At 36.2% G+C, this 23,874-nt stretch overlaps 3 protein-coding genes across 6 annotated transcripts in view; 2 read left to right on the plus strand and 1 right to left on the minus strand.

Moving 5' to 3' along the window:
* Positions 1-1,340: 1,340 nt before the first annotated feature.
* LOC139937988 (mediator of RNA polymerase II transcription subunit 21-like) lies at positions 1,341-3,013 on the plus strand. The gene is made up of 3 exons (XM_071933308.1): positions 1,341-1,396; positions 1,984-2,208; positions 2,792-3,013. Exons 1-3 carry the CDS (start codon positions 1,355-1,357, stop codon positions 3,011-3,013), a joined length of 489 nt encoding a protein of 162 aa, XP_071789409.1. The 5' UTR covers positions 1,341-1,354.
* LOC139937987 (CDAN1-interacting nuclease 1-like) lies at positions 3,010-6,673 on the plus strand. The gene has a single exon (XM_071933307.1). The coding sequence runs from the start codon at positions 3,010-3,012 to the stop codon at positions 3,859-3,861; it is 852 nt and encodes a 283-aa protein (XP_071789408.1). The 3' UTR covers positions 3,862-6,673.
* Positions 6,674-6,814: 141 nt separating this feature from the next.
* LOC139937986 (calcium/calmodulin-dependent protein kinase kinase 1-like) overlaps positions 6,815-23,874 on the minus strand; it is a 58,705-nt gene continuing 41,645 nt past the window's right edge. For all 4 annotated transcript variants that reach the window (XM_071933306.1, XM_071933303.1, XM_071933305.1 and 1 more), the window contains exons 10-16: positions 20,429-20,502; positions 19,395-19,574; positions 17,796-17,869; positions 13,907-13,994; positions 11,940-12,068; positions 11,252-11,388; positions 6,815-10,783 (exon numbers count right to left, since the gene is read on the minus strand). In XM_071933306.1, the coding sequence (XP_071789407.1) occupies positions 10,759-10,783; positions 11,252-11,388; positions 11,940-12,068; positions 13,907-13,994; positions 17,796-17,869; positions 19,395-19,574; positions 20,429-20,502 (707 nt within the window). In that variant the 3' untranslated portion in view covers positions 6,815-10,758. The remainder of the gene's footprint in view (positions 10,784-11,251; positions 11,389-11,939; positions 12,069-13,906; positions 13,995-17,795; positions 17,870-19,394; positions 19,575-20,428; positions 20,503-23,874) is intronic.

Consider the following 23,874-nt stretch of genomic DNA (forward strand, 5'->3'; position numbering starts at 1 on the left):
TTGATACAGTGACTGGCCAACAAGCTTATACTTAAACAAAATACCAAACAAAACACAATATTTGACTTAGTTTTGTACAGTTTATTATAATAAACAAATACAATTATTACAAAAATTAATTAAAAAAATAAATCAAACAAATTTAATTCATCTTTTTATATTTATAAACTGACCTGCATTTGTATGCTTTATAATTTAATTAGTTACAAAAAATCACACTTTTTGTTAATGAAAACAATGAAACATTGTTGAACTGTTGATCTAGCGTAACTTGGGTTTGCATGACCCGACCCCAACAAATGAGGTGTCAAATTGAATGTCTCCAAGAGACCTATCCAGCTATGAAAAAAATAATCTATAATCAGATGTTGTTTTAAAGTTAAGTGAATCTCCCCTTTTTGAGCTTTTTAAGTTTTTAATTTCATAATCAAATTATGTTTGAATGAACGAGAAACACATAATATAAACCTTTATCATTTTCTGATTGTCTAATTCTAGTATACACATTTTAATTTTAATTTTCTGGTCCAATACAGAACACTTCTTAGATGTTCATCTTACACGGAACAAAATTATCAGATGTTGTTTTAAAATTTAGTCTGTATGCTTTATAATCAAATTATGTTTGAACAAGAAACACTCAAAAGGACCTTCATCATTTCCTAGTTGTCTGAACATACACTTTTTAATTTTAATTTTTATCTGGTCCAATACAGAAAACTTCTTAGATGTTCATTTTACAAAATAACCACACCACCTTTTTACAAAAACAAAATACCGCCACGGTGATTTAAAGTGCGCCCTCTTCAACCTTGGCAGCCTGAAAAACTTTAATCAATGAGACACAAAATAAATAGTTTTCACTCTTCTAATACACCTTCTGCAAAGCATTTTTTGCAACTTCATTAACAAACATTATATGAGAATACGTACCTTGTCAAAATAAGTGCTGGTGGAAACAGATTAGGGTCCTCATAAAGTGAGTTTTAAGCACTTTTCCATGGCGTCATTTCTGCACTTCTCGAGTTTTTCTTTCGGCCATGCTGGAAATTATGACGTAGTGTCACATGACACCGAGGGCGCTGTTCACTCGAATAAAACACAATATTTTAAGATATTGAGACTTGGTGAGGCATATGTAAACTGAAAATTAATACAATACGGAGTATGTTTTTTTTAGTTGACCTTTCGTGTTACAAAAACTCTTGATTTCGAAGAGCTTTCAAAAGTAGCTGGAGTGCTGGACGCCCCCAAAGGAAAACCAAGAAACCCAAACACACACGCCCACTTCCCCTAGTAATGCAAACAGCGCCACCAATCGTCAGTCCATGAAACTAGACATGAAAATGAAAACATGGCTGACAGAGTAACTCAATTACAAGACGCTGTCAATCAGGTATTTCTTTGCTATTTTATAATACTTGGGAGAGATATTGTATTCATACACTAACATTAAATGGTTTCTTATATTGTGTTGACTTGTATTGCATTTCCCAGAGACCGTTTTCCCAAAACACCGGAGAAAATAAACGATAAAATTGTTGCCCAATTTTCGGACATTACTTTTTTGTATTTTTTTGTGTTTAATTTGTTGGCTGATGATTGACAACAACACTGCTGCCTGTAGTGTGGGGTGGTTCGATTGCAATCTAAATCAGTGCAAGTAATACAAAAAGCAAAGTTTGCAGGATTGGAGGAAAGATTTATGTATCTTTCCACCACTTTCCTACTAAATTCTACCGAATGGTATGTCTCGTTTTGATTAATTTGAATTTGATTAATTATAAATAATAAATTAATTTATTTCATGTATAACAAATCATTGAGGCCACACTCTAGTTCATACATGTAGCTGCCAAACTTCCTCGTTTGTAAATGGTATACAATTATTACAGTCATGAAATAAGGAAAGTAGTTCTTCATAAAAAATCATAAAGCATTCTAAACCATATTTCTAATTTCCTGTTCTTACCATGTTTATAGCTTGCAGAACACTTCTGTAACAGCATTGGTGTCCTTCAACAAAGCGCCACACCAGCCAAGTTTCCTGGCTTTGAGAAGCAAGGAGTAACACTTCAGCAGGAGCCTGGACATGGTCCGCAAGAGGACTACACCCAGCTGTTTGCTCAACTCATTGCTAGGACGGCCAAAGATATTGATGTTCTAATTGACTCGCTGCCGAGTGAAGAATCAACGGTTGAACTTCAGGTCAGAAAGAAATTTCAGAGTTTGATTTGGAATATTGACCATTTATTTCGACCCATATTTGATAAAGATGTAAGCTTTTAAAGGTGACAAGTGAAATATCAACTTTGTGCTGTATGTAGTTAACAACTTACCGGTAAAAACATCATGATTAGTTTACTTTTGATTCCTCTGCAGCAAATTTTGTTTAGATGTCAAGTACAAATACTGCAATGTTGTTTCCAATAACCCAAGCAACAGGGTTGCCTAAAATGACTTAATTCTTGAGGAAACAATAAGCTTGTTGTTAGTGTGCAATTGTGCTTGATCAGTTTTGTTTCAACTTGAAAGGTTCTGACATTGTTGATCAAGCATTATGAGATCATGTTAATTAGATAATGTATATGATACATGATTTTTTAATGCTGCTTACAATAACTGGACAATAATTGTTGCTTTCTTAACGCCACTTATCTTACAAAATAAAGTGTTACAGTTACATTATGCAGGATTTGTGGTGTTTGCGTTAATTGATATTTTAAGCATCAAATGATTGAACTTTGTGCCTTAACCATTTATTTGACTTTGTGCTTTTCTTCAATTACAGCAAGCATCCTTGAAGCACCTTGAGGTTGAGAATCAGGAGGCAGCCCATAAGCTCGGTGAGGTAGTACAGAGAGGCGAGGCACTCCTTGTGAGGATACAGGAGGCACTTGGTGATATCGCTGAGGCTCAACTCAGAACACAGAGTGCAAAGACGGCTAAACAGACACAAGAAGCAACAGCCATTAAGCAGGAAGAAGAAACGGTTGACACTGTACAAAGATGAAACGTAGCGAGTATAAAGAGATCATTCAGTGCTTTGAGACACAACAGTGTGATGGCACAACAGAATCTTTGGCAGAGGTCAATAAAGTGTTTCCGACAGTGTCCCACAACACACTAATCAGTATTTACTCTCAGTATGTCCAACTAAAGACCAAGAAGAACTATAGCGTCTACAGCTCCCCATACAAAGCGCAGAAGTATTATGCTCAGTACAAGCAGCGTAGCGCAGATTCCTCCAACACCCAAGGCATGATATTAGTGCAGTTTGCCAACGAGCTTGATCTGAGCCCTGCGCTTCTCGCACGTGTTATAGTGGAGAGATATCTCTTTCATCTTTCTGGCGGTGAGGCACCAGTCTCTAAGAACAGACTGACTAAAATGCTACGTGATCCTTGTCTGATAATGGACCCAGCACTCTCTCTTGAGGTACAACAGTGTTCATTAGTGGATTCCAGTTATGGACCAGTAGTGGACAGTATTAAGCATTCCATTGGAGAAGAACTGGAAGTCCACTTGAAAAAGACCCTCCAGGATCATCATCTGGCGTTTCTAGACGAAGACGATATGAGAAAGAAAGGTTATGACAAGACGCCGGATATTAAACTCCAAGTGCCAATAGCTGTTGGAGGAAGGATTGTAAATTGGATTGAAAGTAAAGCACTGTTTGGTGACGACCACAGTCATGAGAATTACATGAAAGACCAATTATGGAGCTATGTAAATCGTTTTGGCTCTGGTCTGGTCATTTATTGGTTTGGTTTTATTGAGGAGCTCGCAACAAGTTCGGAGCAAGGCATTATCATAGCTAATGACTTCCCCAAAACATTCTCAATATTGACTCCAGCATAATCTGAAACAGAACAACAAATTCTCATAAACAATTCTTCAAAGCAATGTCCTGTTGCAAGTTTCAAACAAATTTGGTTTTTGATTGGACTGGATAAGTTAAGTTTATTTCTTGGCCAACATGTTAAACAATGTAAGTTGTAGTCGATTGATGCAGACCTGGAACTTCGTTTGTCAGAGGGCAAGGGCCATTTTAATTTTGTAAAGGGCACTTCCATCAGAAAATCTTAGTCTGTGTGAAACTTTTGAAAGGGCATCAAGGACAAGACCAGGGCAACAGAGGTCGTGACCTCTGTGTAATTCCAGGCCTGTGATGATGGTTTAAGGTTTTAATTACTTGTAATAAAGACATTACCACACACATATTTCTTTCACCATTATATGTGCATTTTTTATTTAATACCTTGGTTGGTTTAAGAGTCTTCATAAAGACACTTGAAATTTAACACTTGAAAAAATAGAATCAATTTTCTTAATTACGTCATGTTTTTTCACATGAGAAAGTTAGCGAAAAATAGTTGTTTATAATCCTTCACCTGTATTTGATATATAAATTTTACATTTCTGTCCCTTTTTTGAGTTAAAAAAACATGTTTGCTTTCCTTTTCTGAATCATGCTTTAAACAAAAAACGCTGCCAGCAAAAAAAAAGTGTGGCAAATTTACAAAAAAGCTTGTCTCTACACTGCGTGGTTGAATAACCAAATTTACACTTGTTTTGCTTTACTTTTCTAAGCATAAACTAAACTCTCTTATTAAAGCCTAAACTGTCATGTGTATTGGATGTACATTTCCTATAACTGGTCAAAGGTAAATTTTCTGCAGTGAGATAAACTTGATGACACTGTACATTTTCTTTTGCAAATCCAAGACAATAAAATCCCTAGTTCATGCTGCTGTAAGGTCAACTGGTCAAAGGAAAAACGGATTTTTTTCGTAAAATATTTTCAAGTTTTCATTTTTAAATAAGAAAGATTTACTTGATATCTTTTGAATGTAAACACTTGGGATTTTAAGTAGGAACACAGTGGTATACATGTACATAAGCATTATTTCAGATTAATGCTTGATCAAATTTAAACATACATTGTTAATAACTACACACAAAACGAGATGAGCTTGAGAATTACTTTGTAGATATTAAACAGTGGACGTAACCTGTTGAGCATCAGTGCACAAATACATGGAAGGACTGTTCTGTTTCCTTAATAAAACAAATGTGTACAAAATTGCTTTACCCCCATTCTTATTATTCAGAAATGGATCTTTGGCTAGCGATTAATTTTAAAAACAAAACTAAATTTTGTCTTACATATGTTCAATTCTTCAGCACACATTTTTGGGGGCAGCTACATGCCAATTAATTGGCCTACTCACTTGGCTGTGACAAAAATGAGCTTAGATGTTGATCATACATTTTTTGTACATTGAGGTTTGCGACCAACATACACTTCAGTGTTCACATTCATGTAGCCACATGTTCCATCGTGCGGTTCTTTTTTTGAAACCGTTAGGAATAAATACATTCGTAGAAACACCTGCCTGAATAGAAAGCCCTGTGTTGCAGTCTCTGTTCTGTACACTAGGAAAATAGCACTGTGTGGTTGTATGTAAGTCCACACAATGTTTCAAGTCCTTATGTAGACTTCTTTTGTTCTCAGGTCCACACTTTGTAATGTAGTGTTACAACACAGTGTTCGAGTTCAGATAATGATCAGCAAATGTGTGTTGCAGGGAGAAATTACCCGGCAAAAAAATCCTACATGTGTTTCTACTCAAGCTAATAATTATTTGTTAAGTGTGTACAGTTATAAATAATTTAAATAAAAGCAGCTCTATTGTCCCTCTTCATTTCTTCACAGACCACAAAATTCACTTCTGTCTCAAAAATATCAGGTACACAGTTATCATTAGCACTTATGAATTATTGCAACTTGTCAGGTTTTGTTACTTTTACATACAATATGACAGTTTTCTTCCAATAAAACACTTCAAGGACATAATAAAATTGCTTCCCCTTAATAAAGTAAATGTAATACTTCATATAGAAACTCAGAACAGACTGGACAACGGCCTTAAAACCGATATGATATAGAAACACCCTAGAAGTCATATTCCTTTAAACACTTTTGTTTTCAATAAATCTGTTGAAATTACTGAAAAATAAAACTTCCTTTTTTACAAAGAACAATTTTGGTCGGAGCACACTTCCAGCATTGGCTTATGCTTCATCAGCCATTCAGAAAACGTCATGCTTAGAGTAAACAGTAATGATGTGGCTACTGGAAAAAAATAGCCAGAGCCAGGTTATAACAAAATCTTCACGTTCCAACTAAGAATTCGAATTTCAAAGTAGTAGTTTCTTTACGCTAACCAGTTGGGAATCCATCCCAATTAAGAAATTTTGAGCACTTGATGAGATGATATTAATTATTTCACAGTTCAATATAAATATAACATTATTTACATATGTACTTTCATGGTTGACCCGGACAATAGAGTAAAAAAAAACAATATTTTGGTCCAAAGCTTGGTATGTCCAACATTTTACATGAAGGTTAATATATAGGAGGCTATTAAAATAATTTATATACCACACACAGATTCTTGTCATTTGATTCATGGAATACATGTGTAGCATCATGTTCCATTTTTTGTATACATATTTTTTTGCCATGTTTACTGCCACGAGTCCTATATGGATAATTATTGTACAGCACCCATTAATCCACACAACCCAGGGTTGTGTCATGGTAAACAAGGTTGGTGTCTAGATGGAGACGTCCCCGTTGTTTGGAATATATTTTTTTTTTTTGGCCAAATAGAGCCAACAGATTGTGGGATGTGGAGAAATCTCCATGCCTATTTCTGTGTTTCTTGAAAAAAAAAAATATCACATGACAAAGATCTCTATGTGAGTTATATAAAACAAATACTGATACCATTTCATTCATGCATTGTTCCAGAATACAATCACTTTTTAAATCTAGTTTTTCTATTTCACTCGGGTTCACCCTGTAAAAAGGAATAGCTCTGATTCGCCTCATTTATATTCTGTGACAAGGCATCGTGCAATGAATATTTGACGATGGCTTCAGTGGAAAGACTGTGGCTCTACCATCACAGCTTACTGTTAAACCTTAAATTGGCAACAGAATTGTTACTTGATCATGGCCATACATACATCAACAATCATAACATAAAATAATCCTGATAAAGGTAATTGATACAAGTAACCCAATAGTGAAGAAATTATATTGTTGCAATCCATCTGGATTTTGGAACCGATATTTGCATTCCCAGCAGAACAGATCCTCCAAATAGGTAAAAATGAATCTCTACGAATCAACATATAAAACAAAACAGAACGTATTTTGTGATTTGTTTTTGTTCCCCTGGCACATAAACTCATCCAGAAAACGTATATGAAGGTCTTCGTAAAATATTGATGTTTTTTAATGGCCATTTAAAGGGTAAGTGAACAAAGGTAAGGTATGGCAGAAAAAGTGGTAAAAATTGATGAGCATAATATGAAGTGTTTTGTCTCATTTTTAGTTAAATCAAGATATTTAATAGACACACGACCACTGAGCTGAGTTAACATTGCCATATCAAATCAATACCATTGATAACCCAAAGAAGATAGTTATGACATAAGATTTTCCATTCCACACCTATTGAAAATAAAATTAAAAATAATATTCTAAGGAAAACTAACAATTTCTAAATGAACACTTATTAAAGAATTTGCAATAAATTAAACAAGCATGCCTGAATTGCCACATCATATTTATCACGCTTTCTTTTGTTCTATGCAATAATAACAATTACAATGCCAGCATCAATTAAAACCTGCAGCAATTTTGTAGTATTAATAAAAATCAGCGGATCACTGAAAAGGAAAAAGCTTCCAACTATGGGAGGAGATATCCTTGTATTAAAAATTTAGCCCGGCTCCGACTGCTCTCTCAAATGATACATAGATTGCAAGATGTTAGTACACGTTGCCTTGGAGTTGGTCTTTAAAAGGAACACATGCCTTGGAGTTGGTCTTTAAAAAGCATTTGTAACCGTTTGTTATAAAATGCATATGATTGGAAAGATGTTTTAAAAGTAGAATATAATAATCCACACAAATTAGCCTCGAAATTGCATGGTTTTCCTTTTGCTTTGCGAACTAACACGGTCGGCCATTTATGGAAGTCAAAAATTTAAGTCCCATGAGTGGCCGAGCATGCTAGTTGACGATGTAAAAGAAAAATCTTGCTTTTTCGAGACATGTATGTGTGGATCATTGTATTCTACTTTTACAACGTCTTCCTACCCATATGCATTTTATAACAAACGCTTTTTATAGACCAACACGACCGATTCAAACCAACTTGTTCCTTAAACAGACATGGCTGTACAAAGCTTAAGTCTCGTTCTTTTATTTAATTTTGCTTGTCTTTCTTCTCTGGTTGCCTTGCCAGTACTTTAGACTCTTTACATATGTATAGGTAGGGTTAGAGATGTATATCAATAGCTCTCCATTGCTTGTTACCAAGTAAGTTTTTATGCTAACAATTATCTTGAGTACACTGTAATAACCAAAAGTTTCCAATGCCTTTAACGTAGGTTGTAAATGTACTTCAATTTCCACCTTATCTTTCTGATGGGCAATTCCATGGCAACTCATGTTACTTTCAGTGTCCAAAGCTCTTTCGCAAAAAACACATTTTCATTTACTTTTAAGTAAAACTGAACAATGCACTGGGTGCAATTTCAACAAGGTAAGAGTAGCACTTGCTACTCCTTTGTAGGACCACAAATCTCCATGTTGCTACAACATATCGCTGCCTCAGTGCTATAAGGTCTTACTTGCAATTTCATACTCATAATGGTCAATAAATGAAAATGAAAATTTATGTTTCCTTTTGCGTAACAAATACTCTTAAGACCACTCTTGATCAATAAACTTCATTAAGCTCAAAAAGCTCCAAAATATGTAAAAGCAAATTTATGAAATCATGTAAATTACAAATGGCCTTATGGTCCTGAACATACGTATGTAAATAAGTTTTCCAACTTGATGTCTGATGTACATTGCTTTAACCAGAAACTCATACATCCAAGGAAATGCAAGTATTTTAAGGAATGTTTAAGACCATTCATGTTGGTTTAAAAGAGTACCTACCGAGAAAATCTCTCAGTAATTCTGGACCCAAAACATTGAGAGTTCATGTTTAGTATCAAAATCTGTACAAAGACCTCAACAGTTTGATCCAAAGAACATATTTTTTGTAGAAATCCCTCAGAGAAAGCATTATCTTCTTGTGTATAAAAATGAGCGATCCGCACTCATAAACATCAAGTAACAAAACAAAATACTTTTAAAATTCAATATCTTTTAAGATTGCAAGGAAAATCAAATTAATATTTGGTATCGCAGTGTTTCTGTTCTTCATTTACAGCAACAACAAAATAGGAATGTCACATCTAAAGATTCTTTTTGTTACCTTCCACACTCCAATTCTTTTTCTACGTATACTACATGTAACATCTCCATTAATTACAAAATGTAACTGATATACATCTTCCCATCAAAAAAGGAACAGGCACTTAATTGGGTGGGGCGTAATGGCCCATGGTGGGACACCATAATATCATTTTTAAACAGCATTATGATGCAACATGCCTTTTTTACATGAGCTGTCCATTCTTCTGCTGTTCCTCCCACTGATTTCGTTTGTAATTGGTCAAGTCTACTATGGTTGGGCGTTTTGGTCAAACAGAAATTTGATTTTTATGTTCTGAATAGACAGGACCCAGACAAGATTAATAGGTGTAAACAAAAAGCTTGAAATGTAAGGCTTGTATGAACGTACATTCATTCACTGTATGGTACATGTACATGTACATGTACTTGATGTCAGGAGTTACGTTGATGGAAAGCTCCTTTAAAGAACTTTTGAGATTGGCCACAATAATTCAGAAAGTATACATCCTTTTAAAAGAGTGGGTGTGCTGACATTAAATTACTTTGGCCATTAAACTTAATGGATGAACAGTGAATCTGCCTTGGGCAGTCAGCAGCCCAACTGGTTTGTGTATGATCTGAATCAGTCCACTGTTTGGAACATGAATTACATGGAGATAACAGGTGTAAGTCGTCAGATAAAAAAGGATGTTTCACTTTAGCCTCTTTCTTTAATGGAGCTTTTCCATAATGATTTAATCCAACTTCAAAGTACCTGATTAGGTCTGAGCAACACTGGGTACCGGTGACATAATTTGGTCAGGGTATGAACAAGCGATTCTATAAAACAGAATCATAATCGAGAAAAAAAGAGGTTACAATCCTTTAATGTAACCAAACTGCTAATGGCGCAACAAGCTGATGATGGAATTTAAATCTCACGGCTTGACCTTTATCATGGTACGGCCATCTTGCTTTTCTTCTGTTTGACTCAATGTAACCAAACTGAGGCTTGAAGGAAAAGATAGTCTGGTTCCTTTCATGGTGTGAGAATAGAACTGCCACTATTGTATGCAGGGTTCATGACACAAGAGATTACAGCATGATAACGGTCTTTACTATGCAAAGATACTAGCCAAGTTTAATCCGATGCACCTGGAAAACGCTTATTGTTGATCAACATTTATTACACCAGGAATTCCCCCAAGAGGGCGCTCTTTCAACCTGAGATGCATTATCAAACTGCTGTCAAGTTTGCACATCAATTGCTTGAAAAAACCACATGGCTAGGCTGAAGTCAATGCACACTCCAGACGCAGTTCAGCTGCAAGGCCTGCATAGCTCATTTTACAGAAACCAAAGAGACTGGAACTAATGAGCTCCCTTCTACAGTGGCATTCAGATCATTGGCGAATCTCCAACCTCCCATGACCATGATGACAATCATGGTAGATCTGTCGATGAATGCCTGCAACAACGAGAAGAAATACACACAAAAAATTGTTTCAGACCCAGGGTTATTTTTCATATCTAACTCACTATGAAGCTTTGCTTAAGGAAAAAACATGTACACTGTAAATGTAGATAACTTGAATACACATGGACCATTTCGAGACTTCAGATTTAGAATTTGAGGTCTCGAAATCTGAAAGCAATACAACATCTGAAAGCACACAACTTCGTGTGACCATGGTGCGACAATGGTGTGTTTTCTTCATTAATATCGCACAACTTCGACGACTGATTGAGCTAAAAAATTGTATAGGTTTGTTATTTTATGCATATGTTGAGATAAACAAGATTGTGAAGACTAGACTTTGAGATTGAGATTGTGAAGACTAGACTTTGACAATTACCAATAGTGTCCAGTGGCTTTAAAGGTTACAGGGGCCATGACTTCCAAGCAACTCCAAACTTGTTTTCGTCTCAAACTCACCTCGATAAACTAGAAGCCTTAACTTGGCTGTCGATTGGCTCCAATAAGACTCGCCCTGTTTTTGCGCTGCTGTGTCTTGATCTACTCTTGTAGGGGTTGGCGAAAGACTTGGTCTTCAACATATTTTTGACTAATATCTGAAACAAAATGAAATACATAACAAAATGAAATACTCAATCAATACATAATCAACTTAGATGATTGGTTCGATTTAAAATGTTAAATGATGGAGATCCAAACAGGTAAGATTTAAAGCAACACCATGAACATGAAATCTCTTTCTATGAAGATGATGAAGACAACCATAGCGTACTGATCGAAATGTCAAGTTGTTACATCACTGGCTCTTTACAGAACCACCACAACTTCATGGGCCAAGTCACACAAGGCGAACTACAGGCAATCAGTTCCCAGCAATCTCCAAGAAAAAAATGCATTCACATTTCATTGTTCACATTTTTTTTCAAGGCGCAAGACATTGTTCAGTAACTACTCAGGTGCTACCAAAGTGAAGCTTGCACTGCGGTTGGTTGCCTCCAAGTTGTCTGTAAAAATTGCATCAAGTTACAAGGCCTGCGAAGAGAGATTTTCATTTACAGTGTGCATTAGACGATGTTACAAGAATTCAGATGATTGAAAATAGCTCCTTGATAAATATATGTGTGAACCAGTGATGATATGTACTCACAAGTGTCCTAAGCTTAGGCAGAGTTGTGACACATGTATCCACTTCATCCTGGGATACTTCAACCAGGGTGCAGTTCTCCTCCTCTGTCAGTAGAGGCTCCTCTCCATGTCTGGTCACCCATGGGTGTACCTGAGGGGTAAACAGGGGTTAACGGGCGTTGGTTTAAATGGGTACAAGTAAAGCATCTTGAAGAAATGTGTCGTATGCTTAGGTGTCTAGGACACAGCCCCTCCCAAGACTTAGTTTAGTTTAGTTTATGTACACGTAGGTCTGTAATTATACAGCCTTCATTGCCCAGGGGTCATTTTCACAAAGAGTTAAGACTAGTCTTATCTCGAGTTAGGGCGAGTTACTCGTCCTAATATCTCCTAGGACTAGCCCCAAGTTAGGACTAGTATTGTATTGTATGTATTAGGACTAGTCCTAACTCTTTGTGACATCGACCCCTGGTCTTGGCCTTGGTGCCCCTCATAAGATGCTCATATACTTGCGGATTTTCCAATGGAAGTTCCCTTTTAAAAATGAAACTCCTGGCCTGTTTAGCTTAGTTTAACTTATTACCTTTACAAATGTATTATACAGAATACCATGTACGACGAGTGGTGCAAAGGAAAACTGGACAGGCACATACATGTAGGCAAACAGACACAGCCCCATTAAATGACAACCCCTTGTTCAAACATGTTAAAAAAGAGGACTCACTCACAGGACTTGGGAAAGTACTGAGTATACAGTGCTTTTACACACATGGGTGCAAGTGTAAAACCAAATACAATACTCTTTAGCCCCAATGCAAATTTTAACAGCTTACAAACATACATACTGTTCAAGTGTGAAGCAAACACATTCAGGATTTTGTTTTACAAAATGTCAATAATTTTATCAAATTTGAAGTGCCAAAGTTAAGTAAGTGGCACATTACAAATTTACTAACAAACAAATGAAATAAACAAAAATGAAAATCTTGCTACGTCTCTCTACATGAGTGCCCTTAGACAACAAACTTGGGAAACCATTTAAATTTCAAAATGCTTTCGAAAAAAGGTCAAGAGTTTTTCCCGCAGTTCTTGGAGCCCTGTTTTGAATATAAATCTCTGCCAGGCTGCTACTTTATTCAGTCTGCATTCATTGCAACGGAAAGTTCCATTATTTAGTTTCTTTTTTCGGCCACATGAACATGAAGGAAGAAACGTGCATAGCGTAAGCACAGAGACACTGTGGTCCAAGACAGGGAATACTGATCAGCAGACGCTTTAATAAAGTAGTTGCCAATCATACTACATTTCAATATTCAGAGATAGCAATGACAATTACGACTGAGAAAAAAAGGCAGTACATTCTTCCATTTCAAAAGAGATTATCTTTAACCTGAAAAGGTTGTATTCAACACATGATACTCGGTACTTGATGGAGTAATCCCTTTACAGCTGGTAAGAGCTAACACTAAGGGGCCATTCAGAAAAGTCAATGTTCAAAATCATTGATGTTGTTTTCTACACAAAAATCTGGTCCAGAAAACAATTTGAGATTTCAGTCTTGTAGTCTTGCGGGCCCCCCCCCCAAAAAAAAAAATAAATAAAAAAATATTTGATCCTGCATACAAAATAAATTATAACTAATTCTGAAAATGGGACAAAATAACATACATGCAGTGCACAGAAAAACAAAAGAAAATATTTGGAAGTACATTTGAAAATGTTCTAGTAGAAATTGATATTTCTCCCATTGATGTGCCATTCATTAAGGAAACAATTACTTTTACAACACAAGGCCAAAGTATCAGGCCAAAGCAGGCATGATATTTGATCCTCGGAAAAAAAGTAGGAAATTTTCTTGAGCACCAGGGCTGACCTACTTGTGAAGGGTTAGGTAGACAAAACTAGGGCAAACTAATTAGAAATCAGAGGAATATCATCATGATCATGCCTAACTATTAATATGACCTGGAAAAGATCTTGACCATTTACCTTTATCTCAGGAAGTTTAATTCTCTTATCTGGATCCTTCTCCAGCATTTTTAAAATGAGATCCTTTATGCCATCTGGAATCGGTTTACTGCAATGAAAAAAATATCAACGATATATAATTAGAAATGAAATGCATAGCGTTAACGAACGGCGTTTACAGATGGTTTCAAATGATAACCCACATAGGAAGTGTGCATTAAAGCTTCCCTGAAGACCAATAAGTACAAGGCAAAAGGGGAAACACACACAGCTACATTCAAGTCATTTATGTTCATGCCCAGAGTGTTTACGCTTCATAGTTAATATACATGTACTAGTAATAATGTATACGTATGGGAATACTATCTGTTAACACAATCATGCCACCATATTATTTGGAACTGTTGAAAAGCTCTGTCATTATTTCGTTACTTCATGGCACTGAACGTAATTGAAAACTTTCCAAGTACGGTACATACATGTACATGTATCATACTCAAAACTGAGCAGGAATTTTGTCACTCTGAATCAAACATTGCTATCTGAGATACTAAATGTAGCAAATGAGAAATATTACATTCATTTTTGTCAAGTAATAAACCACAAGGGAGATGTATTTGGCAGATTAAAAGTCCAGATGTCTATTCTGTTTTATGAAAATGGAGGATTGAAAGGAATTTAGTGCTCCGAAAAGTTTCAACTTAAAGGACGAGTTGGTCAAAACAAAAGCGTTTGTAACCGTTTTTTATAAAATGCATATGGTTGGAAAGATGTTTTAAAAGTAGAATACAATGATCCACACAAGTTTGCCTCGAAACTGCGTGGTTTTCCTTCTACTGTGCGAACTAACATGGTCGGCCATTTATGGGAGTCACCACGCATTTTCGAGGCATGTTTGTGTGGATCATTGTATTCTACTTTTACAACATCTTTCTACCCATATGCATTTGATAAAAAAACGGTTACAAACGCTTTTCAAAGACCAGCTCGACCGATCCAAGGCAACGTGTTCCTTTAAGGTGACTGAAAACATGATAATATCTACCGGTACAACATTATAATCTTCATCCAGGAAAAAAAAATCCATGGAAACAAAAATTAAACACAAGAGAAAAAAAATTCCTGATGTCTATTCTTTTTGGTCGTTGAATAATGAAGGCCAAAGTAAATATCAAGTACTCGCTAATTCCTCGTGACATTTAGGCTGGTATTTGCCCGAGGCAAACGCAAAAGCACATTCCGTCAACATGTTGCTGGTCATGTGACCCAAGGGTTTGCAGTGAAAAGGAAGTATTTGCAGGACTCAAATAACACATCACTAGAGTCAAATAATTTCCTGGGACAATGAACAAATAAGTTTTTTTTTTTTTTGTACAGTACAAACGTTTTAAACTTTCAAATTGTGGAAACATGGATGCTGTCACTACTGGTATTCCAGCACTACACATTGGTTTATCATGTCGTTGATCGTTGGTCATGTGACCCAAGGGTTAGCAGAGAATAGGAAGTCTTTGTGGAACTTCGTACTACTCGAAAAACACATGTGTTTTTTATTTTATTTTTTTACTTTGGAAACAAGAGATGCTTCCAACATTGTTTTTTGAAATCATTTACATAATTGAGTCAAAATTTCGTTGATCATGTGACCCAAGGGTTAGCAGCACAAAGGAAGTCTTTGTGGGACTTTGTGCTACTCGAAAAACACACCACTACAGAAAGTGCAAATAATTTCCTGGCACAATGAACAAATAAATTGTTTTTTTTTCTTCTTGCACAGTACAGCGCTCGGATAACTGATTTAGACTTTTAAATTGTGAAACACGAGATACGTCCGCTATTGGTATTCTAGCACTACATAATTGACTCAATTTACCACTGGCAGGCTTATTGAGCGTCTACATACACCTTGTCTTTGCTGATATTAACCGTGTTGTACTGTTCATCCCAAGTTAATCCTTCAAAATCCAGCCTTTGATTTTGATTGATCGCTGCAAATCTGAACAACGATGCATGGTATGTGTACTAATCCAGGCCTTAAACCTTTTTTTTAAAGAAAGACGCAGGATTTTTGTTCATGGTTGATGGGCACTTCTTTTAAGGCAGTGGACACTATTGGACTTGGTAATTACTCAAGATAATTATTCGCATAAAACCTTACTTGGTAACAAGTAATGGGGAGGTGTTGATAGTATAAAACATTATGAGAAACGTCTCCCTCTGAAGTAGCGTAGTCTTTGAGTAAGAAGTAATTTTCCACAAACTTGATTTCGAGACCTCAGAATTAGATTTTCGGGTCTAGATATCAAGCATCTGAACGCACACAACTTCATGTGACAAGGGTGTTTTCATTATTGTTTCGCAACCTCTACGACCAATTGAGCTAAAAAAAAATCACAGGTTTGTTATTTTATGTATATGTTGAGACACACCAAGTGAGAAGACTGGTCTTTGATAATTACCAATGGTGTCCAGTGTCTTTAAAGCAAATGTAAGTTGTATAAAAATTATTATTTGGATTGTGTAAGCACCAAGTGTATACTTGCTGGGTTGATTATGTTCTTTTGAGAGCTTCTTGCCGGTTATTCTACTACCACAGAATAAATAGATTAGATACATGTATGAATAGATTTTCGAACACAGCAGACTATATTACTGAACTCTTGGGTTGTAAAGAAGTCTCCAGAACTCCGCGATAGTAGAATTATAAAACATAACCTTCCCAGCAAGTAGATATACATGTACACATGGTGTCACCGCAAACCAAATATACATTGATACCTCACAATGCAATGACTCAAATCCCATAATGCTAATTTTTCAATTAAACTTTACCAGGACATGGGCATCCATGGTATTTGCCATCCCCCCAGTCTGTGTTTTTCAAATCTGTTGCACGGTTCACCTTATTTCAATCCGTTTTCTGAGTTCCAGTCAGCTTTTTAACATTCAGTACAGACAGCCTGAGTTTGTTTGCTTTGTACTTCAAAGCGCTGGGAAAATGACCCAATGGTGAACTGTCAACAAGTCTGGAAACTGCTTTCAGCAAAATATAAAGGAGCAGTGCAACTTCGAAAAAGTCTACAGACAAAAATATGTTTTAGCGGACTCTACAAAGGAACAACAATTGTAGCAACAACAAAGAAGTATTTGTTTATGCTCATATGTTGTGATGAGTCGTGTTCTCTGATTCATTTCAGCGCAATAATTTTAAAAATATAACTTTTTTTACAACTTGTGGAATACAAATGGCACTTATTATACACATTTATTAATACTAAACAGTACATTATAAACATTAAAACAATTCCTCTTCGATAGACATAGTATGATTAAAGAGCAAAGTCTTCAGTTCTACATGTATATTGAAAGTCTCTAGATAAACAATGTTCTAGATCGAATTGAGTAGTTTACTCCAGAGTATATGACCAATGTGTGAGAAGGCCCGGTCACCACAATGAACTGTCCTGGGTCAATTTCATTAAAGAGTCTTAGAAGTTTACTCGCCTTAACTCAAGATAATAATAATATAATAATATCGAAGTCTTATATAGCACACGTATCTACCAAACAAGGTACTCAAGGCGCTTAGTATATATACAAACTTTCAGAAAGATAGGTTATTGCAGTGATGAATTCTGAGACCCAATTAAGTAGCACCTAAGGGTCTACAAGGTGCTACGGCGCATTTAGTAGCCACAGCCAGGAGCACCGGGGCGAACCCCTTGCGTTACATTGGACCAACAACTTTACGTCCCATCAGAGATAAGACTCTGAACTCCTTGTTAATCCACCCCTGGGTCAAGGAACAACTAGGATGGGCAAGGAGCCGGTGTGAAGGGAGTAGGTGTACATGGTGTATGAGGAGATGGGAGAGGGGGAGAAAGAGGTAGACAATTGGGAGGGTACTTACTTTTCTGGGAAAGGCAGCGGTAGGTTCCTGATCTTGCTATGAAGACCCAGTATAAAATCATCTTGGAATGGTACCTTGATTGGAAAAATGAAAGAGATTTTGTTGACTACGTATGAGCAAGGATTCTGCTAAATCACTCAAGGGAATAAGAGTATACAGATGTCACTAAATTAAACTAAGCACAACCAACACGCTGTGAAATTTGTAATATAATCAGTAGACAAAAAATCATGAATAGCTCCTTCATTACCAATGGTGCGATGTCTTTAATTGAGTAATCTTTCACCATCCTTTACAATATCAGAAAAGATTAGCGAGTGATTCCCGTCTAACAAAAACATGTCATTTGCTGTGTCCTTCTGTGTCCAGCTTTTTCTTTGCCACGGAACTACCTGAAGTAATTGGCTGAGGAGTTTTTGCACTATTATGCCGAGGGCACACGCTGTATGAAGATTGCGTTAAAGTTTTCTGTGCGAAAAGGGAGCCCCCTGAGCCAGCCTTGGTGTCAAGAAATCATGAGATTACACCTGCCTAATGCCGCACAGGTGTGACTTTCATCGACGTGCATTTTACCGGGTCACATTTAAATTATGTCTGCTACATTAATTCAGTGTAGCTGGTCTACATACATGTACATGTAGGTTGGGCATCTCAGCAGAAACTCAAGTCTACACTTTGATTCTTTATAATAATAACAATTGACTCATTGTGCTTTAATTATTGTTATCTCTGGTCACTGTGCCATGTATTCTATTCCTTTAAATGTAAAGTATACCTTGATTTTTGGAAATGTTTGGTTCTTAAAGGCAGTGGACACTATTGGTAACTACTCAAAAAAATGATTAGCATATAACCTTACTTTGTAACCAGTTACAGGGAGAGGTTGATAGTATAACACACTGTGAGAAACAGCTCCCTCTGAAGTGACGTAGTTTTCGAGAAAGAAGCAAATCCACGACTTTGATTTCAAGACCTCAGGTTTAGAATTTGAGGTCTCGTTATCAAGCATCTGAAAGCACACAACTTCGTGTGACAAGGGTGTTTTTTATTTTGTTATTATCTGGCAACTTTGACGACTAATTGAATTCAAATGTTCACAGGTTTGTTATTTTATGCATATGTTGAGATACACCAAGTTGGAAGACTGGTCTTTGACAATTACCAATAGTGTCCAGTGTCTTTAATCCAAATGGTAGATACATACAATGAAACTCGTATGTGGAATTTTCATTTCAAAAGGTGGTAGTGTTTTTGGAGATGATGCAGAAAATCTGTCCACGCACGATGAATAATCCATAATTGGACTACACAATCTGAGAAAAGTAAAATGCAGAAATAGAATACATGTACATGTACATGTGTAGGTCCATAGAATACATGCTTTACAGGGCACCGTACACGCAAAATACGTTGGCATCCACCGCCATGAAATTGCTAAGCAGGAAATATTGTGTAACAAATTTGCCAACCAAGAATTTGCCATGAGCATACACATTGCATGGTATTTTGGTTAATAATCCAGTTGTGCTCAGTAAGTTTTCCCGTGCTTAGCATTATTTAAAAGCTTATATGAAAAGGTCTAGATTTAAGGTTTCTCACCTGACCAAACATGAAACAGTAGAGTGTTATCCCGATTGCCCAGACGTCTAAAGCTCGGCCGCCATATTTATTAGAATCCTCATGTAGCGTCTCAGGAGCCATGAATGCTGGCGTGCCAACTGTATCAGACAGAAGGGCGTCTATCCCTTCAAACCGGTCACTCACACCAAAATCTGCAATCTGAAGAGAGAAAAAATGGGGGGAAAAAAGAGTCTGAGACATTGTACAGTTCAAGGCAGTGGACACTATTGGGAAGGGAAATAGTTAATTTTGAATCGAAGAAAGGCTTCAGGCATCAAAGAAAATACCTAAAAATAAAAATGATAATGTATATATATTTTTCAATCAAATGTTGGAGTGGGTGGATAACAAAATAAGTGTATAGATAATAATAATAATAAAATAAATTGATCCAAAGTAATAAACAACGGGGGAAACTGACAGGTTAATGTAAATCAATTCTGAGCAGAATGAAAAAAAAAAATTTAAAGAATGAAAAGAAATATAAAAAAAAAATAATAGTAATAATAATAATAATAATAATATTCTTTATCCCGGATGCAAATTTAACATCTCTTATACAAAATGAAAGCATTTACTACAGCAGGATTTAGATGAGACAAATTAAACATGCTTGAATGAATATTCTTTTTTTCTATGTAAGTATTAAATTATACAATCTTCCAGTACGAGCTAATCCACCAATCAGATGCTTAAAGAGGGGGGATAACCTATATACTACTTCCTCTGTTTCTATTGCACAGTGCGTATTGTGAATGTCAATGCGTCATGCTACGTATACGGACAGTGCAAAAATTACATTCTAATTTTTGTGCGCTTCGTCGCGGAACAATGTTCTGAAATCTTTAACTTTGTGCGTTGACGTGAAACTGGAAGATAAAGTCGTTATAACACGCCTTCGGCCTCGTTGGATATGGGACGCAGAAGTGCTATACTTTTCCGTAATCCACTCGCGCTTGTGTAATAACTTATTATATTGGCAAGGGATTTATGGGAGAAAATTAAATGCATACCTTGACATGATTGTCTTCACCAAGAAGTAGATTGGATGGTTTAATATCACGATGAACAATCTTCTGGTAGTGTACTGTTAAAAAAACAAAAAAACAGAAAGACGATATCATGAATTAAACAGCTACCTGAGTGGAATGTTTTTAACGGAAATTGTATTTTAACTTGTTTATAATGCACTTGTTCACCATTTTAATGTAATTTTGATATGTGTACACTTCTGAATTTTTCATAATTATCGATTAAAAAATCAGGCCCCAACCTAAAGGTTTTGAAAAACTAAAAACACGTTGACGACGTGCGTCAGAGGACAATGTCGCTAACGTCATTTGTGGGAGTTTGCTTTGTTATACCTCCACGCTGCAACAAAGCGGCTTTACAAATTGGAGCTCCCAACTATGACGTTTTGAAAGTGATTACGTAATGGAGCTTATTGCAAATCTCTCAGAAAAGCGCTTGAGAAGGGTATTCGAAATGATTGTTTTTTTACACAATTAAAATCTATTTATAATCATACGACTCGATTTCCTTATTTATTGAAAACATTTTGAATGAAATTCAGCAAAGTTCACGACTTGACATTTTCGTTCAAGTAGGTCTTTAACGATCATAAAATGAGGTCAGCAATGTACAGCCTGGTTCATAATTTTTTGCGAATGCAGTATGAATTTTGACCTCACACAAATTCGCAACTATGAATTCACAACAGTTGAAATGTGCTCAACTCCTGCGAAACATTCGGTGCGAAAACAGCAATGTGACGCCAAAATTTGTATCGCATTCGCAGGAAGTATGACTTGGGCTCGAGTGTGCAAAAAAAACATGAGCAAAAATTAAAGGGAAGGTATCTGTTTGGTAATCAATCTTACAATTAATGGTAAAACGCTTGCTTAGAAGCCTACAGCAGCTTTCGATAAGAAAGCATTTAAAGAAACATTTAAAGGAACACGTTGCCTTGGATCGGACGAGTTGGTCTATTAAAAGTGTTGAAACCGTTTGTTATGAAATGCATATGGTTAGAAAGATGTTTTAAAAGTAGAATATAATGATCCACACAAGTATCACTCGAAATTGCGCGGTTTTCCTTTTACAACGCGAACTATCACGGTCGGCCATTTATGGGAGTCAAAATTTTGACTCCCATAAATGGCCGACCGTGTTAGTCGACAGGGTAAAAGGAAAACCGTGCAATTTCGAGGCATGTTTGTGTGGATCATTGTATTCTACTTTTACAACATCTTTCTACCCATATGCATTTTACAATAAACGGTTAAAAACGCTTGTCAAAGACCAACTCGACCGATCCAAGGCAACGTGTTCCTTTAACTTCGAAGTAATGTGGTTTTGTGAGAAAAGAAAAATTAAGTTTTTATACCCCAAATTTTGAATCTGAGACAGATTGTACAATGTATATTCCCATTGTATCTGTATTCATCATTTTGCCTGTAAATGACCATTATGTTGACAAAAACTATTCTTCTTTGTGAAATGGAAAAGCCAGATTTCACCAAGTTATCTAATTCTGCAAAATGCACAATTGAAATGCATTCAATACTTGATTTGTATAACTCACACAAAGCTTTTTGTCATTAAAATTCACAAACACGACACAGAAATGGAAACTCATCCACCCTAACAATCATTTAAAAAAAAACCTTTGAGAAGCGAACAGGTAATGATCATTAGGGAAAAGATGATGTAAAGTTTCCTAAAAAAAAACTACTATCAATATAGGACTCCTATATTAAATTTTGGAGTATCATGGCAGTAAAAATGCAAAATAATGGATGAAACATGATGCATGCTCCACCAATCAAATTACAAGAATCTCTGTGTACGGTAATTAATGATTCTCATCTGAAATTGAAAATATCATTCCAGCTAGGAAACGTAAAAAAGGAAAAATTTGATTAAAAAAATACAAATACTATCTTTTTGATAGATGTTCTTATGTGATAACACTCAGACAATGGACTGTGGACCCTTATGGTCCGAACTATTTAGCAAACAAGCTACACTGTAGTAGTGTAGGCTTTGGATGGTTCAATATCTCATGTTGAGTGGAATAGCTGGTTTGACATTTAAAAATTTTAAGGGTTAAATGGGGAAAAATTGTGTGTTGGTTAATAGTACTGGCTTCTTATACATTTGCATAGCGCCCAATCGCCCTCGCAGGTACCCATTTATGACCCTGGGTGAAGAGAAGCAATTAAAGAAACACGTTGCCTTGGATCGGTCGAGTTGGTCTTTGAAAAGCGTTTGTAATTGTTTTTTATAAAATGCATACATGTATGGTTGGAAAGATGTTGTAAAAGTAGAATACAATGATCCACACAAACATGCCTCGAAATTGCACGGTTTTCCTTTTACCTCGTCGACTAACACGGTCGGCCATTTATGGGAGTCAAATTTTTGACTCCCATAAATGGCCGACCGTTTTAGTTCGCACAGTAAAAGGAAAACCACGCAATTTCGAGGCAAACTTGTGTGGATCATTGTGTTCTACTTTTAAAACATCTTTCCAACCATATGCATTTTATAAAAAACAGTTACAAATGCTTTAAATAGACCAACTCGTCCGATCCAAGGCAACGTGTTCCTTTAAAGTAATGCATCTTGCTCAAGGACACAGGTGTCATGGCTGGGATTCGAACCCACTCTGATGGCTTAAACAGCTTTCTTGAAATTTGATTGCAATGTGCCTGTTATACATGTACAATGGCTCAATTTAAAAAATATTGCCTAAACAATAGTCTGCTAAGCAGAAATACGCAGATACCTGTCACAATTTGTAGACGTGACATGGAACATGTAGATTGGATGGTAACGCCATTCTGGTGAGCATTATTTTGTTGTGCTGAAATAAGCAGCTCTATGAAACTGTGCCCAATTCTTTAGTGTATTATTTGTGGTACATTGGAGTTGTAAGATAACACTCCCTTTAAAATTAAATGAGCTCCCTTGGCAACCTAAGTTGTCTTATAGTCTGCGTCTTAACTACGGGCAAGTAACAGCAAGGCCATAATGGCCAGTTAGTTTGCTTATAGCAGTATAGTGAGATATTCAGTTTGGCAAATGGGGCATTAATGACAAAGTGTGACTGCTCTAGATACATATAACCCGTCATGCACCGTTTGTAAAGCCGTTCACATAATGTTCTTGCCAGGGGCATTGAATGAAACATCCTACATTTGTGTCGAGTGGGCTTAGTGCACAGACTGGGAATTTAATGTCAGAGTTCCATCCTGTTTTTGCATTACATTGTTTATCAAATCTTGCAGTGGAAATATCATTGTAAGAAATGGTACATTGATTTTGCTGTCGGTCAAATTCAAGTACAATGGTTAACTAATATGTACAGATAGGCTTTGGAAACTTTTCAGTCTACTGTATTTATAATCACAATGGTTTTGAACTGATTTTTCAAAGCGTCAACCAATCAGAAATG

This window comes from Asterias amurensis, chromosome 6, assembly GCF_032118995.1.
Source record: "Asterias amurensis chromosome 6, ASM3211899v1".
NCBI classification, from domain to species: Eukaryota; Metazoa; Echinodermata; class Asteroidea; order Forcipulatida; family Asteriidae; genus Asterias; species Asterias amurensis.